Source organism: Bombus terrestris, chromosome 3 (genome assembly GCF_910591885.1).
Source record: "Bombus terrestris chromosome 3, iyBomTerr1.2, whole genome shotgun sequence".
Taxonomy (NCBI): domain Eukaryota; kingdom Metazoa; phylum Arthropoda; class Insecta; order Hymenoptera; family Apidae; genus Bombus; species Bombus terrestris.
In genome coordinates this window covers 16738115-16763752 of record NC_063271.1, presented here as the reverse complement: position 1 = coordinate 16763752, position 25638 = coordinate 16738115, and the positions used below count along the sequence as shown (strand labels likewise).

Sequence of the window (25638 nt, the reverse complement as noted above, 5' to 3'; positions counted from 1 at the left end):
TCAAACTTTTAATAATGATAGCGTCTCTTCAATCAAGAAATCACGCATCCAAAAACTTTTACCTCGTAATAACGGTATTATTATACCATCGAATAAGTAAAAAATTAACACTCACCATGAAACCGGTATAAGTAACGAAGATTTACAGCTTTGGCCTTTGCGAGACAATATGCCCTACTGCGCAGTTATAGGCGTAGATTGTACACCCGAATTGTCCCGTTTGTCGATGGATATTACCTGCAACAACTTCCGTGATACATTTCTTGCGCTACGCGAATAGATGCACCTGTTTGCGTGCCGCTTAATATCGCGTACGCACGAAACAGCTCGAGAATTATCCACGAATTCTACGAATTCGCAGTTACTAATCGCTTACCAAACGTCGATTATATCGTTAGCGCTTGAAAAGACATTCGAATGTAATTATTGCAAAAGATAAAGGAGCTTTGTAAAATAGACAATCCAATTCCTATCGCGTTCACAGTCGAAGCGGTACTGTGAGGCTCGTTGCGACCCGGCGTCCCTTTATACGATCGACCCCCGAGCTCAATAGCCAATCAGCGTTACGCATTCTCCAACGTTCAAAATCCTTCCGTTGGATCCACGGACGGCCGATGTCAGTTATGTGAGGGGGTGGAAAGCACTTTTGGCGGTATCACGTGTTGCTTCGCTGTAAACATGGACGATCTGGATTTGATTCAATTATCCAAAGCGAGAGAAACGGTGTTTGAGTGGTGGCGCGAAAATTACCGATTTCGTTGCGCATATTGACAAAGTTATGGCGAGGGATCTGTATGGTATGTACTATGTAGCTTTTCTCGCGGACTATGTTTCTTTATATTGTATATCGAAGTACGCACCTAACGTTTCAAGAGAAGCTTTGCATGCCTTGTATAACTTGAACTGTAGTTTAGATTTACAACTTTACTTTAGTCTTTATGTTTTCTTACTTTTCAAGAGGTAATCTGCGATACTTGTAAATAGATACTACATATATATGTACGTTAACTTGTAATGTGTAATATTCCTGTTTGGTTAGGTCTACATTTTCTAATGTGACAAATATCTGTATGGTGGCCATCTTGTACAAGTAAACTGATATTATTAGCGTAATTTTACAAATTACAAGTCATAAATTATTCCTTTTTCCAAACAAGGAAATATACGAGAAAAAATAGATCAGATTCTTACGATTATTTTTGTGAAGTTTTGTAATATACGAATTAGCATTTTTTTTTTCTTTTTTTTTGCATTTGAAAAAATCATGTATTCAAGTATTCATGAGAAAGGGGAGACAGAAAAGAAATGCAAAGATGGAAAGTTTCGAATATGTAAAACGTAGTGAAATCCGTAAATGATTTCATAACTGCTCTTGAACATTTCTTACAAACAAACGAGTCATCTCATAGTTTCCTACAGGAGAAGTACATATTCATCAGAAAAAATTCCATTGATGCTGTCTATGAATGCTTATGCATCCAGCGAAGTCTGTGATTATTTTCTTTATCTGGAAACATACGTTATAGTTTTGAAGGTTATTTTTACATTATTTGTTCACAATCGTTATAAAAAGACCGGAAATGTATTCAGGTCACGCACATGCTTTACTGCTTTATACGTACCATCGATGTTAAAAAACAACTCGTATCGAAAGGATTAATATAATTTTTATTTAAATTTTTTATTTCGTATTTATAGACGAAAACTGTGTTGTGTTGTTTGTCCGCAAATATGTAAAACGATTCCATTATATTATAAAGTTCTGAAAATCGATAGTTTTCGTTATACATTTCGTTAGTTAAAATAGTTAAATGACTTTCCAGAAACAAATCATGCTTCATGGACATTTTGAGCTTAATTAGCGTAAAAGTTAAACCTTGTTCTGTAATTAGTTAAGTTACATGAAATTAAATGGATTTCAAGTAGCTGGTATGTAAATGATACTTAAACTAACATGTAATGCTTAAGTCGTAAAATAAATATACATATAAAATCAGTTAAATTTAGGGAATCAATATCGATAAACGCGAAACTATAAATAACATCTTTAAGTCAAAGATTATTTGAAAGAATTTCAATTTCACTTCAAACTTGAAAGGATATTTCAGATCAAGTAAATAACAAATTTATACCGGTATAGTGATCTCATGTTTCTTGAATTCAAACAATTTGTGTAATCGGTACGAGAATGTATGCAATATGGGATATTAAAGAAAATCGCATTAGGCATTATTGCACCATGTACGTCATAAATCGTCGATGAAAGCTCTGAAGTGGACAAAAAAGTTTATAGCTTCGATAAATAAACTGTTCTTTGTAAATGATAGGTTAAAAAGTAGGTAATCAGCATTAATATCAATAGGATATTCCATCGAATAATTTTAAGAATCTTTGTATTATAACATATCCTTTAGATAAAAGATAATTGTTAGTTTTATAACGAAGAATCCACAAGTGTTTCCACAGTAACAAAGTAATTAACGTTTCCTTAAGGGACTAATTCTTGTTACAGATTTCTTTCACCTTCATCTTTGAAACTATTCATAAATTATATTTATATCTTTCAAAAAATCACATCCTAATCCTTAATAATGCTCACAGTTTTGTAGTATTTAATATCTTTTGATTTATTCGAGATTTCTTCAAATCTAATACAGAATTCAAAATGTTTCACGTATTTATTATAGTCTATAGATTATGCTTACAGACTTGGTTCATGTATGTATGTATGTGTATTATACATTATTGTATTTAAGAATTTATATGATCGTCCCATGAAATACCTCTAGTCTGTAGGAAACAGTCTGTTGCTACTATGGTTTAGATGAAAGAATATTATGACATGTCGTTTAACTGTATGATACCATCTATTAATGTACCAACGATGACTTTAATGACAGTCTAATAGATATTGCGCTACAACTTTGATCGACGTGACTTATTTCTATGATGCACTTCGACAAGCTGATTTCAGCCAAATCAAGTCAAACGAAGTTTCTTATATTTAATATTCATATAAACTTACTATGCATGTACGTAGTTTGTTTCAATAGCATCTACGTACTTTAAGAAACTAGTTGATGACGTTGTTTCAATAACACAATCATAGTGGTTTTTAGAATAATCATGATTCGAACGCAGACTATTAGGGGATGATATGTTTTAAGAACAAAAATTATAGTTTTCCCTTCTAAAACATGAGATTGAGATTGAAATAATTTTGAAAGAAGAGCCAAATAATTTTAATTCTTTAACCATTTAACTCTACCTTAATAACAAAATACAAGAACGTGTTAAGTATACATTATTACTAATTTAATTATTTATATCACTAATAAACAATATTCTTAATTCGCAATTCTTATATCATTGAACTATACTATTAATGAAATGATTTTATATAACTTGCAATTCAATGGAATAAAAACATGAATGAAATATTTAAACATACCTACGTACATAGATTTCCAATAATTTTACGTAACTTTATGGATTAACACGTTACAATATATTTTGCATATATATACGGTATATATCTGTTACATTTATCAAAAATGATTCTTGTTCAATTACATTCGCCACTTATATCGCGGAAGCGTAAAATTATTTCAAACAATATGAAAATAATTTATCGTGAAAAATATTTTACGTATTGTTTCTCGTTTTTATCGTAAATTAAGCACGTTCCCATTTCTTGCCATAAGAAATAATGGATAATCGATAACAACAGCGTAACGAAAGTAAAAATTATTGTTCATTCACGTTTTGAACGTAATTTTATCAGCTGTACTTTTTCAGCTACTTTGATTTTACTTAATTTCAAAGAACATATTTAAATAATAGCTGGCTTAACGTATGAAATATAACGTCGAAACATTACCGCGACTGTCTTGAACAGATTTCCGCCTGTAGATGACTTTAAACGTTTCCGTATCTCGTAATTTGCGAGAAACGAATCTCAACATTTCTACGAGACCTTGCTCTGTCCATCTTGCAGTTCCTTCCTTGATTGACTTTCAAATTTCCCCCTGGATTCTAGGCTGTTTCTGTCATATAGAGTGAAGAGTTCGCTGGCCCTCGAAGCAAAGAGACAAGCAAAAAGAAAGTCTGCCTTTGCGGTTGGAAGTAAGCATAATTTACGATACGATGATCTAATCCCTTCATCACGCTTGGAATATACATGGTTGCCTGTAAAAGGACGCAGTTTTATATTCAGCAAGTTGCAAAGAAAAGATCTATGTCATTTTGTGATCTTATAGTACTCACTCGAGAGAAAAGGAAATTTTAATCAACGTTATATAATATTTGAAATCCAATTGCTGGGTCAAGAAGAAGAGAAAAATATCCTTCGCCATTGATAAGAAATATTTCATTTGACTTTCTGTTTTAATATACTGCGGGCACGAGAAAATATTTGCGCGTGTCCATATTTTCCAATGAACCGTTTTCCTATCAGCTTTTATATTTCAAATCAAATCCTTATAATCGTATGAAAGTACCAGTAAATAATACCAAGTTTAATACATGTATCATGTATTTATATTCATATTATTTAAATACCTTTCGTAGTCACTGTATAACTGCCATCTGTGGATAATACATAATTCTCTATTTATTCCTTCTGTAGCCGATATTGCACGACATGCATTATTTATTGATTTGTACGTGTGTCCACAATAGGTAGATTTCTCTCTATGTGTATTCATAAAAAAAAATTCGTTGAATTCAAATCAGATGATGGAGGAGATTATTTTATTGGACACGTTTATTCTATCTATTCTATCGAGGGTTCGATTTAAACGTTCGATTTAAATGTTAAATAAAAAGTACGGTATATCAAATAAATAGGATTAATTTTTGGATCTACGCTTATCAGATATTTTATACTTCTCTCATTAAACATGTACTACAAATTTACGAAGTTTTAGATTACTTCCTTGTAACATTCTCTCTCTCTCTCTCTCTATATATATATATATATATTTATATATATATATAAATATACAAATATGTACATATATGTAAGATCGCAATCCGGGGATAATTCAGGGATCTATTCTGTAGTCTGAAAATCGAGTTTTTATTATGGAGTAAATAATAAAATAGAAAAATAAACAACAATTAATATGCGTCTATAACAATAAATAACAATAATTATATAAACGGGAAATAAGAAGTCTTTAGTACAATGTTTACCTGAAAATCGAGAATCGATTATCAACGTCCTGAGCTACCGATCTTTCTTCTTCAGTCTTTAAAATTTTAAATAACTATTCTGTAACCTTGTCTGTCTCTAATGTAACTCTCTGTCCGTCCGTTCGCGAAAAATTTGCTTCTTAAAATGGTCGTCCATAAAACAAAAGAAGGTCTGTCCGTGAAACACAGCCTGTCGTGCTACCCGTAAAACAAAAAGAATCCCTATCCTACATGAACTCTAGGGAGTTTACACCGCCCCTCGAATGGGGAGTGGAACAGATTCCCTTCAGATCTCCGATTACCGTTATCCACTTCATATATGGAGTTTGAAATCCTTCTTAGAATTATGAAAGGTCCTTTCCTAATTTCTTCCAGCTTATTTCTATTCATTTTTTTTCCGTTATGGGTGAAGACCATATCACCGATTTTAAATTCGTGTTCTCTTCTTTTTTTATTTGTTGATTTGTTTGTTGATTTCGAAATTTCTTGTTGAGTTTTTGAATGCTTCTTCTCTGTCTCTTTTTAGGTTTATCTTATTCTCCATTATTTCCTTAGGGACTATGATTTCAATCATTTTTCCATTCAGTAAATGATTTGGGGCAAACCCCGTTACACTGTGTCTGGTGTTATTGTTCTTATCTTATTGTTCTTATCTTCTATGCTTTCTTCTGTGATTTTTGTCCAGTTTCTCTTATTTTTGTCTGAATTACATCTGATCCTGTTTACTAATGTTTGATTTACCCTTTTGTTCAGTCCATTGGAGGATGGGCAGTCTGTCGAGGTGAAAATTAATTTAATGTTCCTTTTCCTCCTATACTCTTGAATTTCTTTGGATGTCATTACTGGGTATCGGTCTGCAAGGATAATTTTTATGGAATCAGTTTCTCCTGTCGAGTCTATAAGTTTTATGATATCTTCTGTGTGTTGTGTTTTAGATGTGGACATAAAAACAGCCCTTGAAAAATGATTGATGAGTATGTGCATGTATTTCTTTGGTGAGTTGTTATTGGGTGAAATTGACCTGGGAAATTCAGTGCTTCATAAATCACACAAGGTTGTTTCTTGGGCGGTGGCTCTGGCTTTCTGTCCAATCTTGTGTTACTCCCTTGTGTTTTTCTTCCCTTCGTCTGATATTGCCCCAAGAATCCTATTAAGCCATTTGTTGATTGTACTGTTTCTTATTGATTTTATCTTGAATGTGTATGGGTAACCCAATAACAATTAGATTTATCCCTGTCTCTTCAGAAGTCTTCCTCCTTACTTCCAATATTAATCATTCCTTTTTTATGGCATATTCAGTGAATGAACCTGAAATGTATTTAAAGTTATAAGCGTATCGTACTGCAGACCAACCTTTATTGCCAGAAGCTTTTTGAACTGCCACCTTCCAATTTTCCCAGTTGTATTCTTCATCCTTCAGCAGATTTGTCTGGTACCATTCTGATGCTGTTTTTCCCAAATATTTCTTCAAATTCTTGATCCTTTTTTCATCAGTTTGGATTTCGTATTCGGTTTCATACTCATATTAGAGTATGGAAGGGATGCATATGTGAAATATGAATATTTCATACTCCAATCTGTGGTTTTTTGCGTTCCATCAAATTGTTTTATGACAAAGTATGTGCCTTCTCTCTCATGCATGTTTTGTTTCTGGAAGATCTCTAATAATGTTTCTGTTTGAAGATTGGGCTTTTCGATTTCGGTCTTTATTTTCCTTGTGGGGATGATCTCCGATTCTTCTAAGTAAATATCTCGAAACACGAAGTTTAAACTTGTACCGATGTATGACGCTGCCGTTGCGTCATCCATCGTGAGTGCAATGTTTCTGTAATGGCTTACCTTGGTTAAGTTGTTTGCGGCTTTCTTCACTATCGATAAACTGAATAACCGCGGATGATGATCTCTTGCTTGATATTCTGGAGGAAAGACATCACATACTTCATCTTCTGGTTTTCTTATGGATTCTTATGCATTCTATTTTCTCCCCCCCCCCCTTGCGTTCTCGTTCATGGCGATACGTAGCTTCACTTCTAACGGCATGGCGTAGTGAAAATCGATTTGTAAAATCGTAATTTGGTGATAATTCAGGGATCGATTCTGTAGTCTGAAAATCGAGTTTTTATTATGAAGTAAATAATAAAATACAAAAATAAACAACAATTAATATGCGTTTATAACAATAAATAACAATAATTATATAAACGGGAAATAACAAGTCTTTAGTACAATGTTTACCTGAAAATTGAGAATCGATTTTCAACGTCCTGAGCTACCGATCTTTCTTCTTCAGTCTTTAAAATCTTAAATAACTATTCCGTAACCTTGTTTGTCTCTAATGTAACTCTCTGTCCGTCCGTTCGGGAAAAACGTGCTTAAAATGGTCGTCCGTAAAACAAGGGAAGATCGGTCTGTCCATGAAACACAGCCTGTCGTGCTACCCGCGAAACAAAAAGAATCCCTATCCTACATGAAATCTAGGGAGCTTGCATATATATATGTATCCTTTTAAAATTCTAAAAAATTATACAGATTTATAAAAATATAGTTAAAGACTTTGTAATATAGCGGTTTTTAAATACATATATATAGTTTTTAAATAAATGTTAAATTTCTTCCGACTATTCGTATCACATTACGATTATGCTCTTTTAGTTCTATAGCTTACGAAGTTAGTTTAGAAGTCGAGGCTTACCTCACAGGCTTACACAAAAGTATTGGTTGAAGTTTTCCTATCAAAAAAAAAAAAGTAAAAAAAAAAGGAAAAAGTTGTAATCGCTTTAATCCGCAGGTTGTAGTTAACACGTTTGTGTTTCGATTTAAAAGTTAATTCAATTAATCCATAATATCGAAATGTTGCTAACTGTTATTTTATATTTTTTTTTATATTATTTGATATTTAATCGTTTGATGAATACCATAGATATCTGATATTTAATCATTTAGATGAATTTCATAGATATGTAATATTTCATCGTTAGATGCGTTCCATCACAATTTAATATTCATCTGCCCACGTTCTCTAAGGGAAGATTTCATATAAACTAATATTCATAACGTTTTAAGACATTTATAAAATAATTACGTAACACTTTATGTTAATTTGTAAGTTGTAATCGCTTTAATCCGCAGGTTGTAGTTAACACGTTTGTGTTTCGATTTAAAAGTTAATTCAATTAATCCATAATATCGAAATGTTGCTAACTGTTATTTTATATTTATTTTATATTATTTGATATTCAATCGTTTGATGAATACCATAGATATCTGATATTTAATCATTTAGATGAATTTCATAGATATGTAATATTTCATCGTTAGATGCGTTCCATCAAAGTTTAATATTCATCTGCCCACGTTCTCTAAGGGAAGATTTCATATAAAATAATTTTCATAACGTTTTAAGACATTTATAAAATGATTACGTAACACTTTATGTTAATTTGGAAATTTAAATAAATTAGAGAATTATCAACACCATTCGTTGTTATAACGATGCTTAATAACTCGGAATACAAACAGCTTTCAAGTAATCGGATAAAATTTATTATGCTGCTAAAGTAAAAGTATGATTTATACAAGGTAAAATCTTCTTTGTAAGTAGTGTGATGCTCGTAATGTCAGGCACACGAAGTATACGCGCATATTATATCACGTAATTTCAGCTTTATTCCATCTGTTAATCGCTTGGTTTGAAGAAGCCGTAAGTAACAAGCGAAGCCATGGCGTAAAATAGTTTTATTAAACTTGTAAACAGATATAAGAAATATAGTCGTAGTATCCAACTGCAAGTTCAAATGCGAAAAATAACGTTCGGGAAAATTTGTGACATGGTGAGAAATTTTATACTCATATCCTAAATTGATAACATATATATTATTTGTAGAAAATTATATTTATTTGTATATATGTAAACATAATATCTATTAATGAAAAAGTTAATTAAGAAATATTCTATTATTATTACTATTCGTATCTATTATTTTTCATTTAATAAAAAACTAGTGTACACCAACTCATGTTCATTCTACTGATCTTATTTTTACGGTTCGAAATATATATCGAATTTCGATTTTCCATCGTGTTTCACTTATGATTCATAAATATTAATTAGCATGCGATTAATTGGTGTTATAATTCAGAATGTTCGATATTCATTTACATTTATATTACTTTCACGTTATAGTTAAATATTTAACGTTGGTTAAATATTTTATTATTTGAAAGACTTGTGGCTATACTTCATATGCGACAAAAATTGAGAATTATTCACGTTTTTTAATTTAACGATCCTACTTTTATTTCAATTAAATCTCGATTCTTAAACTTTCATTTATTCGCGTCAAAATTAAATCCTAAGCTTCAATCCTACGCTTCCCTATGTAAAAACCTTTTAATCCTTATTTTTCGAATAGTTTGCGAAAATTGATCTTCGCGCAAGAATTAACGCCACTCAAGTACTAATTGATTCCATCTCCAGAGCGCTTAAGTGACATTCGATTGTCGCTTGAGTAGTTCTTATCCTCGCTGTAAAATACGACAGAATTTCGATTCCTCGATCATTAATTACATTATGAGACTACTTTCTCACGCTTTTCCATTCCACGCCGTGATTCCGCTCGCCTAACTACTCTTTCGTTATAGCGCCGATCAGACTTTCAACAAGGTCACGATTAATCTCGATAATGAAATTTCCATCACTATCGCAATAAAAAAGATTATTCTACGTTAAGCTATATCTTCTTTTTTTAATTGACAGAATGCATCAATACGTTGATCGCCACGTGAAATTTATAGATTTTGGCCAATAGATCGAATAGAAACACAGAGTGTGATTCTACGTGAAAAATAAGAAAGATAGGAAAAACACCTGGTATGATTTATTACAATTAATTTTTTTTCATCCGAGGATCGAAATTGAGGATTTAACCGGTGTACTTAAATTTTTACAAATTTTATTCCACATTTTCCACTCGGTTTTTCACGTAGAATCAGTAATTGCTCGCTTTTGCCGCAATATTTTTCAGCCCATTTACATTATTAAAAGAAACGTTTTACTTTTCCAAGGTATATTGTATTACATTCGCGCACTCTTCTCCGACAACGTTACCTAATTCCTTCATATCGTCGGAAATTTCTTGGTCCGTGAGATTTAGCCTATTTTAGCGATCCTGGAAAATTCAATGAATAACAGTCGATTCGATCGATTCGCCAACTGGAAGTTACATAAGTCCGTCGATTTTTATTTCCACGAACTGTTAGAATAGGATAAAATTTTGTTGCCATAAATTGTATTTAACGCGGAGTTATCAACCACGAGCTATTGTATAAAGCTTATTACTTATTGTATAGAACTTTTACTATATCGTAGATCAATAACGTACTAAAATTATGAAAAATAATTTCACGTGGCTGAGATACGACGGAGATTCGGAAGATTTTGGAGATTTATGCTCGTAATATTAAGACTTATGTACGCGACTCGAATATTAATGTATTCTCCTTCAATATCCTTAATCCCTTCGATATGACGTATAAAATTTACAAATTGCCATTTTAACACAATTCAAATATAGTTCACGTGGACTACACGCGAACGATGTGGTTTCGAATTTATTAACTAAGCGTTATACGTTCCTCAATGTGGACATTACTTATGTACATGGAATGTACGATTATAGTTAGAAACGTGGCTGAAAATACAGATTTGTTAATGGTATAAGTTACAGTTGCACAATGATGAGTCATAGCAGAAGAGATTACCATAACTTCGAATATAACTTTTATCGTTACAATTATATGTTAACGTTGTATTTGCATCTGACAGTTTGTTGAATTGCGTAATATCACGAAGATGGCGAACTAAGTTTAACTTGGTTTAAGAATATAAATTTAACGATAAGTAAAATCTACCAGTTTCTTCCCTTTTTTCTTCTTTTTTTCTTTTTATTTTGCTTATTTCCTTATTTCGTGAGTTTCGTATAATTCCTATCTATCCAGGAATAATTTAAATGTAGAAAACAATTCAACGAAATGAGAAATTTAATATATCAATTAATAAGTATTATATTTGTTTGGAATGTTATTTCTGCAAAATTGTTTAGAATTGTTCTTTGGATATTTAATAATACGTATCTTGTAAGTTAACGAAGATACTCGCGATTTGTTGTTTTTTTTTTTTTTTTTTTTTTTTTTTTATTTATTAATGTAACTTTTACATACTGCTGTGTCCGCTAAAATAAATTCAGATATTATGGAGGTTTCAAATACGTAACGACAAGAAGATATTGTGCCTGGAAAATAGTAGTAAATGTTGAATATGTCGATGTTAAAACGTCTTTAATATATTCGGTATAAATATATCGAATTTAATTTATTTTCAAATTACATTATTATTTAATGCTCGCGATTAACAACCATTTCCAATTACATATTTAATGATGCATCTATTATCAGAACTTATTAAAACATCGCATCTCATCGAAGATCACGTTATTCTGTGATTGTTTCGTACTCGCTACGTTTTATGTACGTACACGTAATGAGAATTAAAATTTATCGAAGGAGGAGCTGCGGTCTGCGAATAATTTTTTAACAAAAGCGAAAAAAAGAATCGTGTTAAATCTAACTAAGTATCTCTGTCTGTTGTTACAAATATTAGGTTAAAATTGTGTACGAGACGAATAAATCGTAGAGAAATAGGGAATCGAAGAGGCAATTATGGCATAGAAATTAACAGGAAAAAATAATCTTATCTGTTAATTTTTATAGGATAGTTTGCTTTTTAATTTTTATCTATAGGCATAAGAGTAACCATTAGAAATACTTATAGAAATTTAATGGAATTTTCTGTTAAAATTACATCTACCTTGATTGAAGGAAATTTTAATTAATTTCATTCTTAAAACTCAACGAATCAAAGTAAATGCTTAACATTCGTCATACATTAATTGAATTCGCTAAAATTGATGTACCAAATACATTTCACCATGATGAAAATGTTTTAACGTTTGCATCGATATAATAGCGTTTGTACTGGTGTATTTATCGATGATATGTTTACTTGAAATACGTGAAAACAAAGTATAGCTACAACAGGCTGTTTAAAAACAGAATATAAATTATTGAACGTACTTTCGTACTGTGACGATAAATCGTGGGGATTGTTAATGAATTATTATGCACTCGGTAATAAAATACGCTTGCAAAATACAACATCTTTTTGCATGGAAGCTTTGATATTAATATTAAATATGCAAACAGGATATACAGCGTGATGAAGGCTATTCATTTAGTTTGCTTATTACTTTATAGAATGTTATAAACGTTAACTTCACATAGTTTAAGAAAATTATCACGGAATGCACGTCACGTTGCACATGGAACATTTGCGGTGACATTTCAAAGGCTGATTAACAGAATGTTATTATTGTGCCGTAGAGAAATACGATTAGTGCGCGGAATTTACTCGAAACTATAGTAGAAAAATGGTAATACGGCGTTTATTTAATTAGAATTTCATTTTACGTTTTAATCATTCTTAAGCAACCTTCCTCTTCTATATTTGTAAAAGAGGAAACGAACACCTCGCTTTTTTTCTTCTGGTAACTTCAATTTTGTAATTTTGCTAATAACTTAACGTTATAATAACTAAGATTAATATATTGTGTAATAAAAATCCGTAATTCTTTCGAAGATTGACGTTATGTAAGGGTAAAGCTGTAAGTAAACGTTGGTTTATACATAATACAATGATATGAACGTTAATGGTATAGCAAACGTTTATTAAAGTAATAACGCAAATAATAAATGAAATATTTCCTTAAAAATGAAAGTATGTTGATCGAATGCAGTTGATTGTTACGTTTGACAGCCTATAAAATTTTTCTGAGAATCGTGTTAAATAATGAACGTAAAAAATATTACTTTTTGCATAATTTATCATTAAACATGTTTGTTTAATAGAGCGAGTAAAACAGTCCCGGAAGGATTTGAGTTCTCATCGGCCCTTTTTTCCCAGAAATTACGCTCTTGGTGCAACAATTTCAACAATTTTCAGCAGTTGCCAAAATTATTTTAATACAACTTTCAGCTAAAAAATTGTAAGAAATTGTTAGAATTTAATATTAGGAAAAAACGTAATATCGATGTTAAAAGAATTTATAAAGCGACACAGAAAGGACTTATTAATTTCTCGAAAGCAATTGAAAAGAAAAGCATGTTTCTCTTTTTGGGATGCTTTTAAAGTCAGGTGTTCCATATTAAGTGCAATTAACTAGCAAATATTTATATTTGCGCAGTTCCTTCATTTTGAAATATTCGCAAAATTTGCTGCATATTTCGTGTTCGTTCCATCTTCCGAAATGAAAATAAAAATTTTTATTCAATGTCTGAATATATTTCATTATATTCTATCTTTCTCATGATTGAAAGTTTCTTCTTATATCTTCTTATATCGTAGCAAATACACAAAGATATTCAATTTTGTACGATAAAACAATTTTTACTGTAACATCGTCATTTCACTATTTTATATTTCACTATTTGGAGAAATATTATACTTCAGGTAGTATACATAAAGATGAGACTTTGAAAATATAATTCCAACGAACGTTAATTTAATATTAATAGTTTTCACAACTAACAGTTTAATCCTACGCTCGGTATTTTACCGACGGTAGTTGGTAAGAGAATATTTCTTTTTAAAAAAATTCGTCTCCCTCATGGCTATGTTAAAGAGAATCAATTAATCATTCAACTGCTTCATCATGCTTAATGTGAAAATGGCAGAAAAGTTATAAATACCTGCTATCAATCTTTATACACGTAACAATTGATTTAAATAATTAACTGCATTATATCCAATTATAAATTGCAGAGTACTGATTAATTGCGAAGCGATCATCTGCTATCGCCAAGATATTAAATGAATTAATATCCTCTGTATCGATCAGTAATTTCATTCTCTGTATCTATATGGTGTTTCCTATTAATAAGTTCGCAATTTCACAACTTCCTAAATACGATATTGATATTATATAATCCTACTAGAAACGAAGTACTTTTAATACTATCCAGATAAATGATTATACACTTTACAAAAGTATCTTTGGTCTGAAAAATCTGCAAATAATCCTTGAATACGTATTCGAGGTAAAATACTCTCGATGTGTATTTTACTCTTCTTTTCTTTTCTTTATTTATTTGTCAAAAAACAAATATATCATTACGTGAAAGTACTCGATACGATATTTAGAGCATTTCGAAGTTATCTCTTGGGAGGTTGCAATTCAGAATCCCAAACATAGTTGCAGTAAATCCACGAACAATATACTTAGGCAGAGCTCTCAAATGAAAGCAATAACATTTGTCCCTTGTAGAACTGGAATCGATTTCTCTGCGGCTATTCACCCCTATAAAACATGCAACTGCGGCAGTCTGTTGTGAAATGGTCGATGGGGAATTTGTGATTTCAATTTACGATCAATCGTCCGTTATACTTCACGTCGCTAATGCGATAAATTTACGAAGATGTGCAGAAACGGAAAATAGAAAGCGATAAGTTTTATTGCAACGATTAAGCTGCAATTTCCTATAAGTACGCGGAACGCCAAAAGTAAGAAATATAAAAGGCAAATGCTTGCAAGAGAAATGCTTTTCGCAAAAACAAGATATAATAATAATAATATACGTATGTTCGTGCAGTTTGCTACTTTCACGAATACGACTGAATAAACCGAAACGGATAGAGATTTATTTCATCCTCTACGTTTCCTAAACGTTTCATGGACTTTTGCATTTTTAAAATTCCCACAAATGCACGAACATCCGCGATCTAATAATCTAACGATGAGTCCGCTATTTCGGAAGATATTTCTATATTTTGGGTAAATCGTTGCTTTGTAATATTTGACATAAGAGATGCTCGTTAACGAACGCGTAACGTCAGATATCCACGTTTACCGCGACTCTTTCAGGAGAAGAACTTTGCAGCTAGGAGAGTTTTAAGGAACTTTTAATTTAGAAGAATTTTAAAGAACGACCGTAACATGTATATCCCGACGCAAATGTCGTTCCTGATAGGAGAATCACACAGTCGAGTTCAGCAATCGAATCGATGTTCAACAGATGCGAGGGCAGAAGCAGACGAAGAATAAAGAGAGAATAAACACGCGCTCGTTAAATCAGCGCAACGAGTAAAGTAGATCTAGCCATTATTCCGTTCTGAAAAGGAAGACGAATGGAAGAGGAAAGGAAGGTTCAAAAGAGCATCGTTCGCTTTGATTATTGACACACGCTCACGCTAATAACGGTCATTGAAAGGCGAACGGAGAATGAGAATTATTGAAACTTGGAAATATCGAAAGCTTGAAGCTTCGCTAATTAAGAGAAGTCAACTGTCATAAACGTCGATGAAGATCCTATCGACGGAAAGTTAGGAAATTTAATCTTTTCCCTTTACGTTTGACTCGAACGCAAACAGTTCGATCTGTTTCTCGTTTAAGGAACGACCTAACGAGTATACAGAGTCTTTCGCGTACATTACTCGTCAGAAGTTTCGAGTCATTGCGCGTTTCATCAAATTTTGCAGAATTTAAAGAATCGAAGACTTCGCTTTGATAAATTTTTAATTAAAGAAACGTATAGTCGAGTGCAGGCGATTATTGCTGATAACTGTAACATTTATTTTAGTAACGAAATTGACAGGAGATTTGGCATAGATAATACAGGAAAAGTATTTTAAGCTTTCCGTATACGAGGGAGAAAAAATTTAATTATTTATATCGTAAAGTGGCGTCAGGGAAAACCGGTGTCTTATTTCATGAATCTGAGTCTTCTATCGAGTAAACGTTCCTCTTTAATAAAATCTATAACGTGTTAGAACGATACAACAATTTTAGTTATTCCGTAGAGTATTACGACAACAGTCTTAGACCATTTGCATGATGATCAGGATCGCATGGTCAAGCAGAGAAGTAAGTGTCACAGCGTAAAAGAAAAATAGTATCGGTGCATGACGTAGGGATGATGTACGGTGGTAAAGCGAAAGCTGAAGGACATTCGAATAAAAAGAAATAATAAAAAGAAAATAGTTATCGGTTATACAATGTGAACAAAATTACGTACGTGTTTAGAGCAACGACGTTGCCTACTACAGTTGTACGGTAACGAGCCTTTAGAATTTAAAGCCTGGATATTACTCTCGCGATGCTCGTCGATTATACGATGGACATTTTTCTAATAGTTTACAGTAAAAATATTCCTACGTCCAATAGATTGAATTTCAAGTTGAAAAACAATATTAGAAAAGATTGAAAACTTCACGATTCCTAGGATTACGTGTAACATTGCGTCTGCGGAGCCAGAAAATTGATCCACGGATTGGTCTCAAAGGAAAGTTATTTATAAGTCAAAGAGTATCGTATTGCATCGTTCTTTCTTTATTCGAAGCACTCGGGAACGTTAGCTGTAAACATTTCCATTGTATCGCGATCAACGAAGAATGATTCGTTTCGTAACTATAATCGCATTTTCATCCATAATGGACAAGACGAAACAAAGCGAAAGGAAAGTTGTACGTTCTCAATTACTCCTATACGGAACAAAGATCAGAAGTTATAAGTTATAGTCATAAGGGGCGACTTAATTGAACATTACCAATACACTTGACATCACGCGTTGCTCGAGAGCGAAGTTACGCGGATGTTTATATCGTCTGGGAGTCCCAGAGCAGCAGTTAAGGGTTAATATCGAGAGCGCAGCGATGGTAAACGTTATAATAATACAAAGTTCCGATATTCTCTAACTCTAACCATTCTACAAATTTCATCTTTAAACGGTATCGTGATCTGGTCCTGGTTTAACCAATTGGCCGTTTTCCACTAGTATACTCGTCACGAAGAGATGGCAGTATTTTACGTTACGACGAGCCCCGTCAGTACTAAATTGAAAAATAAAACAGTCGTTTCGTAACAACTTAATTCTGTATTATAACAGTCACCCGTACTCCGTGTTCGACGAGTATACTCGCCATCGCTTACTGTTCGCGACACACTTTTAGGTACACGCTTTTCAAAGAGGTCGCAACGGCTAACTGCTAAACTTTTTTATTCTGACATTGAAATTTAACAAGAATAAATCAATATCAGCGGCAATTTCAGTTCTATCCTTGGCACGTAAATACAATATAATTTACCTTTAACGAAAATGAATGCAATTATTCGTAATTATTCGCGATACTATTTACTTATATATTTTTCTATGTTGTCTTACGTATCTGTTATTTGTAATAGATGAGATCGAACGAGAAATATTAGAGGATCAGCAGCAGGGTTAATTTATCAGTGTAAAAATATGCGCAAACTTCCACGATCCAGTTATAACACGCGATATAATTCGCTATTTGCTTAGCTCGCTTCGCCAACTAGAAGCCTCGCTAGCTTTGTCCATGAGGATCTATTAAGATTATCATTTTAATTACACGTTGGTTGATCGAACGGCCAACGAGAAACGCGGCCGACAATTTTGATTAAATAGCCGTTAGCGTTACCGAGAACACGGCCCGTGTAAAACAATTTCGCCAGACAATTTTAGTTATCGAATTTGTTCGGCGAGACGCGCAAACAAACAAACCGCAAACAAACCGGCTTTCACCTCGTCAAAGGCTACGTTTCACGCGAAACTCGCGCCAGTTACAGCGTTAACTTGCTTTGTAGTATTCATGGTGAAATCGCCAATTCATTTCCACCGTCTAACGAGAAAGACGAAACGGACGTATTCTCGGTGAACGCTTCCCTTTCGCGTCTCTGCCGTTCTTCGAATCGCTCTGCTTCAACGCAGTACAACCAGCCAGCTCTCTCGTTCGACAGCTGACAAATTGCCTGCGTAACTTGTTTGCCGCGACCGCGAGAACTATGTTTTAAGTCGAATGATCGTCAGATGTTACGAACAATTGGAAATTATCTTCATTTCCCATATCGCTGGCCGATGCTCACGATCTGTTCAGTTTGGAAAACACGGAACAGCTCGCTGGACGATTAGTTTGAATTTTACGGAATCGCGTTTGAGGTGGAATATGCCGAGATCGTAGAATCGTTGATGTTCGACTGCTCCCACGAATACTCTGGTGTCTGTACGTTTTATCAGTCGAACCTAACATTTCTCAGTGACGGATAAGTTTCTTTTTAAAAAATCTACGCATTCTTTTCTCTGTTCGATAGAATAGAATTCCGATAAATAAGAATTTGGTATGAAACTAACAACGTTCCAGTCGTACAGAAAGAAAATACAATTTAATTAAAAACGTGGGAGGTGGTGTAAGAATCGGCGATAGAATTCATCAAGAGTACGTGACGTTGGAAAAGCTACAGTCACGGATGTTAGAAAATGGAAACGTGATATTGAGAATTATGTAAAGCACGTGGATTGCTCGAATGATGGGGTAACTGTGGGGAAACCTTAAATACACTGATGTAATGGGATGGTTTCGTTGTGATAAAGACGATAATAACGACGATTTTATACAAATGGAAACAGCCAGCTAAAACGATAATGGAGAGGCACTTTCCCATGCCGAAGCACCCATGCCACTCGAAAAAGGGGCTTCGATCGTATAAAATTTACCGCGCAAAAACTCCCAGGTACAGAGAAAATGTAATTTTACGCAGTTATTTCTACCGAAAGAATCGTGTGACGTGGTGCTTAAAAAGATATGGAATGTATAAATATTCAAAAAATCAATTTTATAAAATTAAATCTATCGATCCATTAATAGGATTAAAAGAAAGGAATGCATCCGAAATGTACACAAAATTGAAGGAAAGGAAGATTTGTATAAAAATTGTAATAATACGATGCAGCAATTTCACGATACCATTTAATTAAAGTGGGTGTATATATTTTTGAGAGCATCCTCTGTATATCAGAAATATATTACGAAATAGAAATATGTTATTACTGGTTTTCCGATGAGAATCCGAAGTGTATCGAAAATTTAATCGGCGTAGATATTTATCGACGCAACAGTTGCAATTTCACAGATACAAATATCTTGCGAGTTCTCTCATCGTCGTAATTTGTATCTCCTTTATATACATCGTCTGTCTGAATATTCTTTCTAATATTCTAATTAGACTGTAGATTTTGATGCAAATTCATATTTTTGAGAATATGATTGAAAAGAAAAAAAAAAAAAAAGAGAAGTAAAGAGTATTTTGTATATTTTATATTTTCTTTCGTATCACGTGCATTTTGTACAATTTTATTGAAATTGGATTAGAAGAGCCAAGCAAATCGAACATCAAACGGACTACGCGTCGTGTGTTACTTTATAGGAAAATCACGACAATGTCTGTAACATTCGTAGTATTTTACGATCCTATCTACGATAGCACTTAAAAGTTCATCAAACAGATGATTACATCACGTACAAGCCATTTGAAAGTCAAATTGTTCCATTTTCCGAAAATTTATTCTTTAAACTCTTAAGAGTTTATTCTCTAAAAATTTATTCTCTAAAAATTTATTGAGAGTTTATTCTCTAAAAATTTATTCTCTAACTCTTTAAGAGTATTACATCGTGGTTTATTAACATACTAAATAATAATTGACTGTTCGAATAGTTTGATGATTTTTGGAAAGTACGTGTCCCTGATAAATATAACTTCTATGCACACTTCCAAATCCGTTTGAAATTTCACCGATACGATCAAGTTAGGCGTGTCTCGCTACAGTGCTGCAATGATCATTTCGAAATGCTTCGTATATCATATACGCAAAAAGTTTCCAGCAACGTTGAAACAGCTTCGCGAGCCACGTGTAATTTATTTATAAAAGATTTTTGCAACTGTCGAGACATCTTGGTATCTGTTAATAATCGTTGAGATATCATTGCAATCAAGTAAGTGCACTGTATCATACGCGATAACAAAGTTACTCGATTATTCGAATGGTATGTACTGGGATTAGTTTCGATGGATGTTTGAATGATGACGGAATATTTGGCCAGCATAAGAACTGAGGCGTGTATGGCGTTATGTTGTCGTCGGTGATAGTAGTAGTTGCCGGCTGTAGATATCGCTGCTGGAACGCTACTAATTATTCTTTTATTTTGATGCGTGGTAGAAAAATAGGATGATCACGGGCGCCGGGAACCGAACCCGGGTCCCGAACGTTCGAAACCTAGAGCGCTAACCACTTCGCTACCGTGTTTTTTTTTTTTTTTTTTTTTTTAATCTCTGTTTATTTGTTCCAGGTTATTTACATATTTTTTTACATCATTTTTTTTCCAGAATAAACGCTGAATTCTAATTGTAGGGTGGTACAGGCAAGAGTACCGATACGCGGCGGTACGACGTAGCCATGCATTATTACATTCTTTTCTCTTTTTTTTTTTTTTTTTTTTTTAAGATTATTATTGTTAACTAAAATAAAATTAAGCCGCTGTTGCGCTGTGCTTATGTACGATATTTTAATTTATGTCCTGAAAGCCTGGACGCAAAAACAAGACAGTTCGCTAGCCTATTAGGGAGGGGCTGGGAGGGGCTGGGAGGGGATGGACTGGGAGGGGTGGGGTGGGGTGTTCTGTGGGATTAGTATAATATTTGTTTATCTATTTACATATTTACATATTTACACTTTGATTCGGTGAGCGTTGCCGTTCTGTGGCTCTTTATCTTGTTGTTTTTGTTGTGAATTCCGTATCCACCAATATTTTTTTGTGTTTTTTCTGTGTTTGTCTTCTGTATCCTTTTGGGGGAGGGCCATGTTGTATCTCCACCTAGTGTCTGCCGTGCGGCCATCTAGGTTTTCCTCGTATTGAATAGATTTCATTCCTATTTTCCTTTGCATATGATAAATTATGGGTATGTTGTTTTGGTCTTGGAGATAGTTTCTTTCGTCTAGGTATAGAAAGGCTTCGGGGGGGATGTAGCCTGTTAACAGAGTGTTTTTGAAGTATGCGTCGTTTGGGTATAAGCAGCCGAAGATTAGGCTGTTTTCTTTGATCTTCGCGGCTTGCGAGAAGTGATTTCTCGTTAGTTTTAGGATGTGACAGTCGATGCGGTGGATGTTGGCTAAGTCGTATATTTTTTTGTTTTTTACGTATTTTCTGTATCCGCTGTGTTCTGATCTGTAAATGCTCAGGCAAGCTCTGATGCATTTTCTTTCAAATATGCGAATTTTTTCCATTATTGACGCAGGTATGTTGTACCATATTGGGCAGCCGTAGGTTATAATGGGTCTTATTAGCGATTGGTAGCACATGATTTTTACTTTGCTATCGAGAAGTCTGGAGTAAAACAGCCTTTTTGTATTCCAAAAAGCTTTGCTGGCTTTGGAGAGTTGGATTTCGATGTGTTGCTTATAATTTAGTTTTTCATCTATGTTTATTCCTAGGTATTTTACGCAGTTTTTGTGTGGTATGAGGTTCTCTTCGTTTGCTTTTTCTTTTAGGCGGAATTTCCTGACTTGTTCCCTTTCTGCTGGGCCGATTTTGCTTGTTCTGGGTCTGAATAGTATGGTTTCGCATTTGCTTGCGTTAATTTTTAGTTTCCATGTATGATAGTAATCGCTGATTTTGTTAAAGAGTTCTTGCAGTTCTGTTCTTATCGTTTTGTTTTTGCGGCCTGTTACGTAGATGATTAGGTCATCCGCGAAGGCTATGGAGCGTTTGTGTGTGGATGTGTTGAGGTTAAAGAGGTTTAGTAAGTCGTTATTGTAGATGCTGAAGAGTAGCGGGGAATTTACTGTTCCTTGTTGCAGGCCGTTCTCTATGGAGAATTCTTTGCTTGAAGTGTGCGAGCCGTCGGTCATTATGAAAGTTTTGTTTGTTACCATGTCCCATACTATTTTGATTAGGTATTCGGGGAAGTTCTTTTTAATCATTTTATAAATGAGCCCTGGGATCCAGACGGTGTCGAAGGCTTTTTCGATATCTATTAGGCAGGCGGCTACTCGCTGGTTTGCGTTAAGTGCCCAGCAGATATCCGACGTAAGTTTGTTTATTGCGTGGATTGTGGAGTGTTTGTGGCGGAAGCCGAATTGGTTTTCCGGGATTATCTTATTTTTTGAGCAGAAGGCTGCTAGGGGGTTGTTTATGATCATTTCGTATACTTTGCTTATGTTGGGGAGGAGGCTTATGGGTCGTAGGTTTGCAGGTGATGAGCCGTCTTTATTTTTTTTTGTAATGGCTATGAGTTTGGCTTTTTTCCATTTTTTGGGGAAGTACGTGTTGTTTAGTGCATTATTAAACAGTACTGTGTAGTACCATTTTATTTTGTTTGGTAGGCGTTTGAGCGAGATATTTGGGATGCCATCGAAGCCGGCGGATTTTTTGTTGTTTAGCGTGGAGAAGATTGTACTTAGTTGATTGAAGTTTGTAAAGTAGTTTATTTCTGGGTCGGGCTGTTTGGGGTCGTCCGATGTGTTTTCGTTTGAGAATGTGCAGACTGTTTTGTTTAGCGCTATGTCTTGTTTTATTTTATTTTTTAGTATGTTTGTTTCGGCGATGATAATTCTGTTTAATTGTTCTCGGCCCATGTGTTCGTTTTGTGTGTGAGTTTTGGCGAAGTGGGTGCCGATAATGTCTAGTTTTTCCGTTGTTTTTGATATTATGAAGTTGCCCTCTGTGTCTTTGTTGGTGTTGTGTATCTCGATGCCTGCTTCTTGGATGAGGGAGGCTTTTTCTGGAGGCAGTTTGAGGGGCGGGATGGAGTTTTGTTCCTTTGGTCTGAAAATTTGATTTATCTGCGGGAACATGCTAGCAGAGTCTTTTTTGGAGATATTTTTTATTTTGTTTGTCCAGTATTGATTTATAGAGTTTGCGAATTCTTGTTTTAGTTGTGATTTTATTTCGTGTAGCAGGTACTTTAGGAATTCTATGTCTTCTCTTTTGTCGTAAGAGTAGTTATGTCTTAGGTAGTTTAATTTCGATAGTATGTAGCTTTTATCTCGTTGTAGTTTTTTTATTTTATAGTTTATATATGGCTCGCAGGAGTCTTTTTTTTTATATGTCGGTACGGATTCTTGTAGGGCGATTTGTATATGTTTTTCTATTTCGTCTATGAACGAGTCGATTTGTCTGTCTGTTAGGTTGACATTGTTGTAGATTTTTAGGTCGCAGTTCTGTTCGAGCAGGTTTTGGAACTTTTTCCAGTCTGTCTTTTTGTAGTTGTACCTGGGTGTTTCGGTCTGCGTTTCGAGTGTTAGGTAGTCGGATGTGTTTTTGCTTATCTGAAATACTATGGCGTTATGGTCGCTGTCGTAGTCTATGGTTTTGAGAGTGTTATTTGGTCGTAAGTTTTGGAATTTTATTCGGGCGTCTGCTAGGCATATGTCTAGGTAGGAGCGTCCTTTTGGGTAATAGGGTAGCTCGGAGCCATAAAGGTTTGTTTTGTAGAAGATGCTTTTATTGTCTAGCCAGGTTCTGACGGAGTTTCCTCTCGTGTTGTTTATTTCGTTTTTCCAGCTGGTATGTTTGGCGTTAAGGTCACCGGCTATTATGTAGTAGTTTTCCTGTTTGTCGAGCTGTAAAAGTTGGAAGAGATTGTCGAATTCGTCGTTAAATTGTTTCTGGTTTCCGTAGGCTGCGTAGGCTGCAGAGATAAATAAGTTTTCCTTATTGTTTATTTTTATTTTTATGATCGTCGTCTCTAGGATTTTGAAGTTTGTTATTTTGTCGTTTTGTATTGTTTTGAACTTCAGGGGGTTTTTTATGAGGATTGCCGTTCCTCCTCCTTGGGTGGCGTTTGGTCTGTCGTGTCTTATTATAGAGTAGTTTTTGTATTGCACCTTATGTCTATAGTTCAGTTTGGTTTCTGAGATAAGTACTATGTCGGGGGTTTCTTTCTTAATTAGAGTTAGTAAGCTGTATCTTTTTTGGTTTGAGATTAGAGAGTTGGCGTTTATTGATATGATTTTCAGATGTTTAACTTTTATCTGGTTTATTTTCTGCTGTGATTGGTGGGCGGGTGTGTTTTGGCTAATCTTCGTCTATATTTTCGATGATGTTGAAGATGGAATCGATTCTTTCTTCATGCGTATTTAGTGCTTTTTTGATTTCGTTTAGTTGGGTTTGTTGGTCGCTTAGTGCTTTTAGGATGCTTTTTTTGAAGTCTTCAATGACATTTATTATGCTTATTTGGGGTGCGTCTATTGTTGGGTTTGGGTTTTGTTTGGCTTGTGCCGCTAAGTTTGTTACTAGCGGTCTTGTCTCGTTTATACTTGTTTTTTGTTTTACTATATCCGCGAACTTTAGCTCGGGGACGTACTTACGGCTTATTTTGGCGATTCTTTCGGTTTTTGATGTTTTTGCTTTGGTGATTTTTTCATTAATCTTTTTCCGTAGTTCGACGAGTTTTGGACATCCTTTGTAAGATGCAGGATGTCCGTAGTTTTTGCAGTTTACGCAGTAGATTTTTTCTTTGCTTACTGCTGCTTCTTTTTTTATTTTGCACTCACCTGGCCCGTGCGGTTCAGTGCATTTTACACAGCGATAATTTAGGTTACAGTTTTGTGCAGTGTGGCCTATTCGCTGGCATTTGTAGCACTGCGTGATATCGTTGTTTTTTTTTATTTTTTCCCATGCTATTTTTAGATAGTTGAGTCTGTTTATTTTTAATAGGTTCCCAATATTGCTATCGGGGGAGACTTGAATTATATAGATTGGGAGCAATGTGTTGTTCTCCCTTGATTTTCTTGTTGTGAATCGGGTCACTTTGGTGAAGTTAACTTCTTCGATATTCAGGGCTTTTAGATCTTCTAGTATTTCCGCTTCTGTGTAGCTGTTACCTAGACCTTTTAGTAGATACGTATGGGGTTTTTGAGATTTTGGAGTATATGTGAAGTAGGCCGTGTTGGCTGCAGTCAGTATTTTTTTTGCATTTGTGTAGTCATTTATGTTTTGAAGGTAAAGCACGTGCTTACCTGAGTGGATTCTTTTGATGTGGAAATTCTTGATTTTGAGTGAAGTTTCCATGAGTGCTATTGTATCTTTTGGGTCTTGTAATGTTATGTTGCTGGGGGGTGGCCTGGCCCCTTTTGCCGATGTGGGGGGGTCTGCCTGTTCTTCAGCGGGGTGGCTGGGTGACAGGCCTTTATAATTTTGGTTTTTCAGTAATGTTGAATGATGTGGTGTTGTTGTTTTTTTTGGCGGAGCGGCGGGGGAGGTACTTGTCCGGGCGGCATTGTTTTTGTTCGTGGTTATCGGTGATGTGACCAGGGGTGTGGGCTGTCTGGTTGCTTTTTTCCTTAGTAAGTCGTTTTTTTTTTTTAATGTTTCGATGATAGTTTCCTGCAACTGCGGTGCGCAGGGGTCTTGAGCTTGGAGGGCTTCAAATCTGTTTTTTATTGGGATTGCCATTGGTTGGGGGCTTCTTTTTTGTTTCATGTTTTCGTTTTTTTCGTGACACTCTTCTTGAGAATCGCTTTCTTTTTCTTTTAAATTTT

The 25638-nt window shown here is 34.2% G+C and overlaps 1 protein-coding gene and 1 long non-coding RNA gene across 2 annotated transcripts in view; one reads left to right on the top strand and one right to left on the bottom strand.

Annotated features, from left to right (window-relative positions):
* Positions 1 to 658: 658 nt before the first annotated feature.
* The window catches only part of LOC125384799, a 30911-nt gene continuing 5931 nt past the window's right edge, over positions 659 to 25638 (top strand). The window contains exon 1 of the mRNA XM_048404736.1: positions 659 to 797. Within this exon, the coding sequence (XP_048260693.1) occupies positions 779 to 797 (19 nt within the window). The 5' untranslated portion in view covers positions 659 to 778. The remainder of the gene's footprint in view (positions 798 to 25638) is intronic.
* On the bottom strand, positions 5996 to 6894 carry LOC125384801. The gene is made up of 3 exons (XR_007223588.1): positions 6581 to 6894; positions 6218 to 6504; positions 5996 to 6050 (listed from the first exon to the last, which is right to left on the bottom strand). It is a non-coding gene; the product is annotated as an uncharacterized LOC125384801 (long non-coding RNA).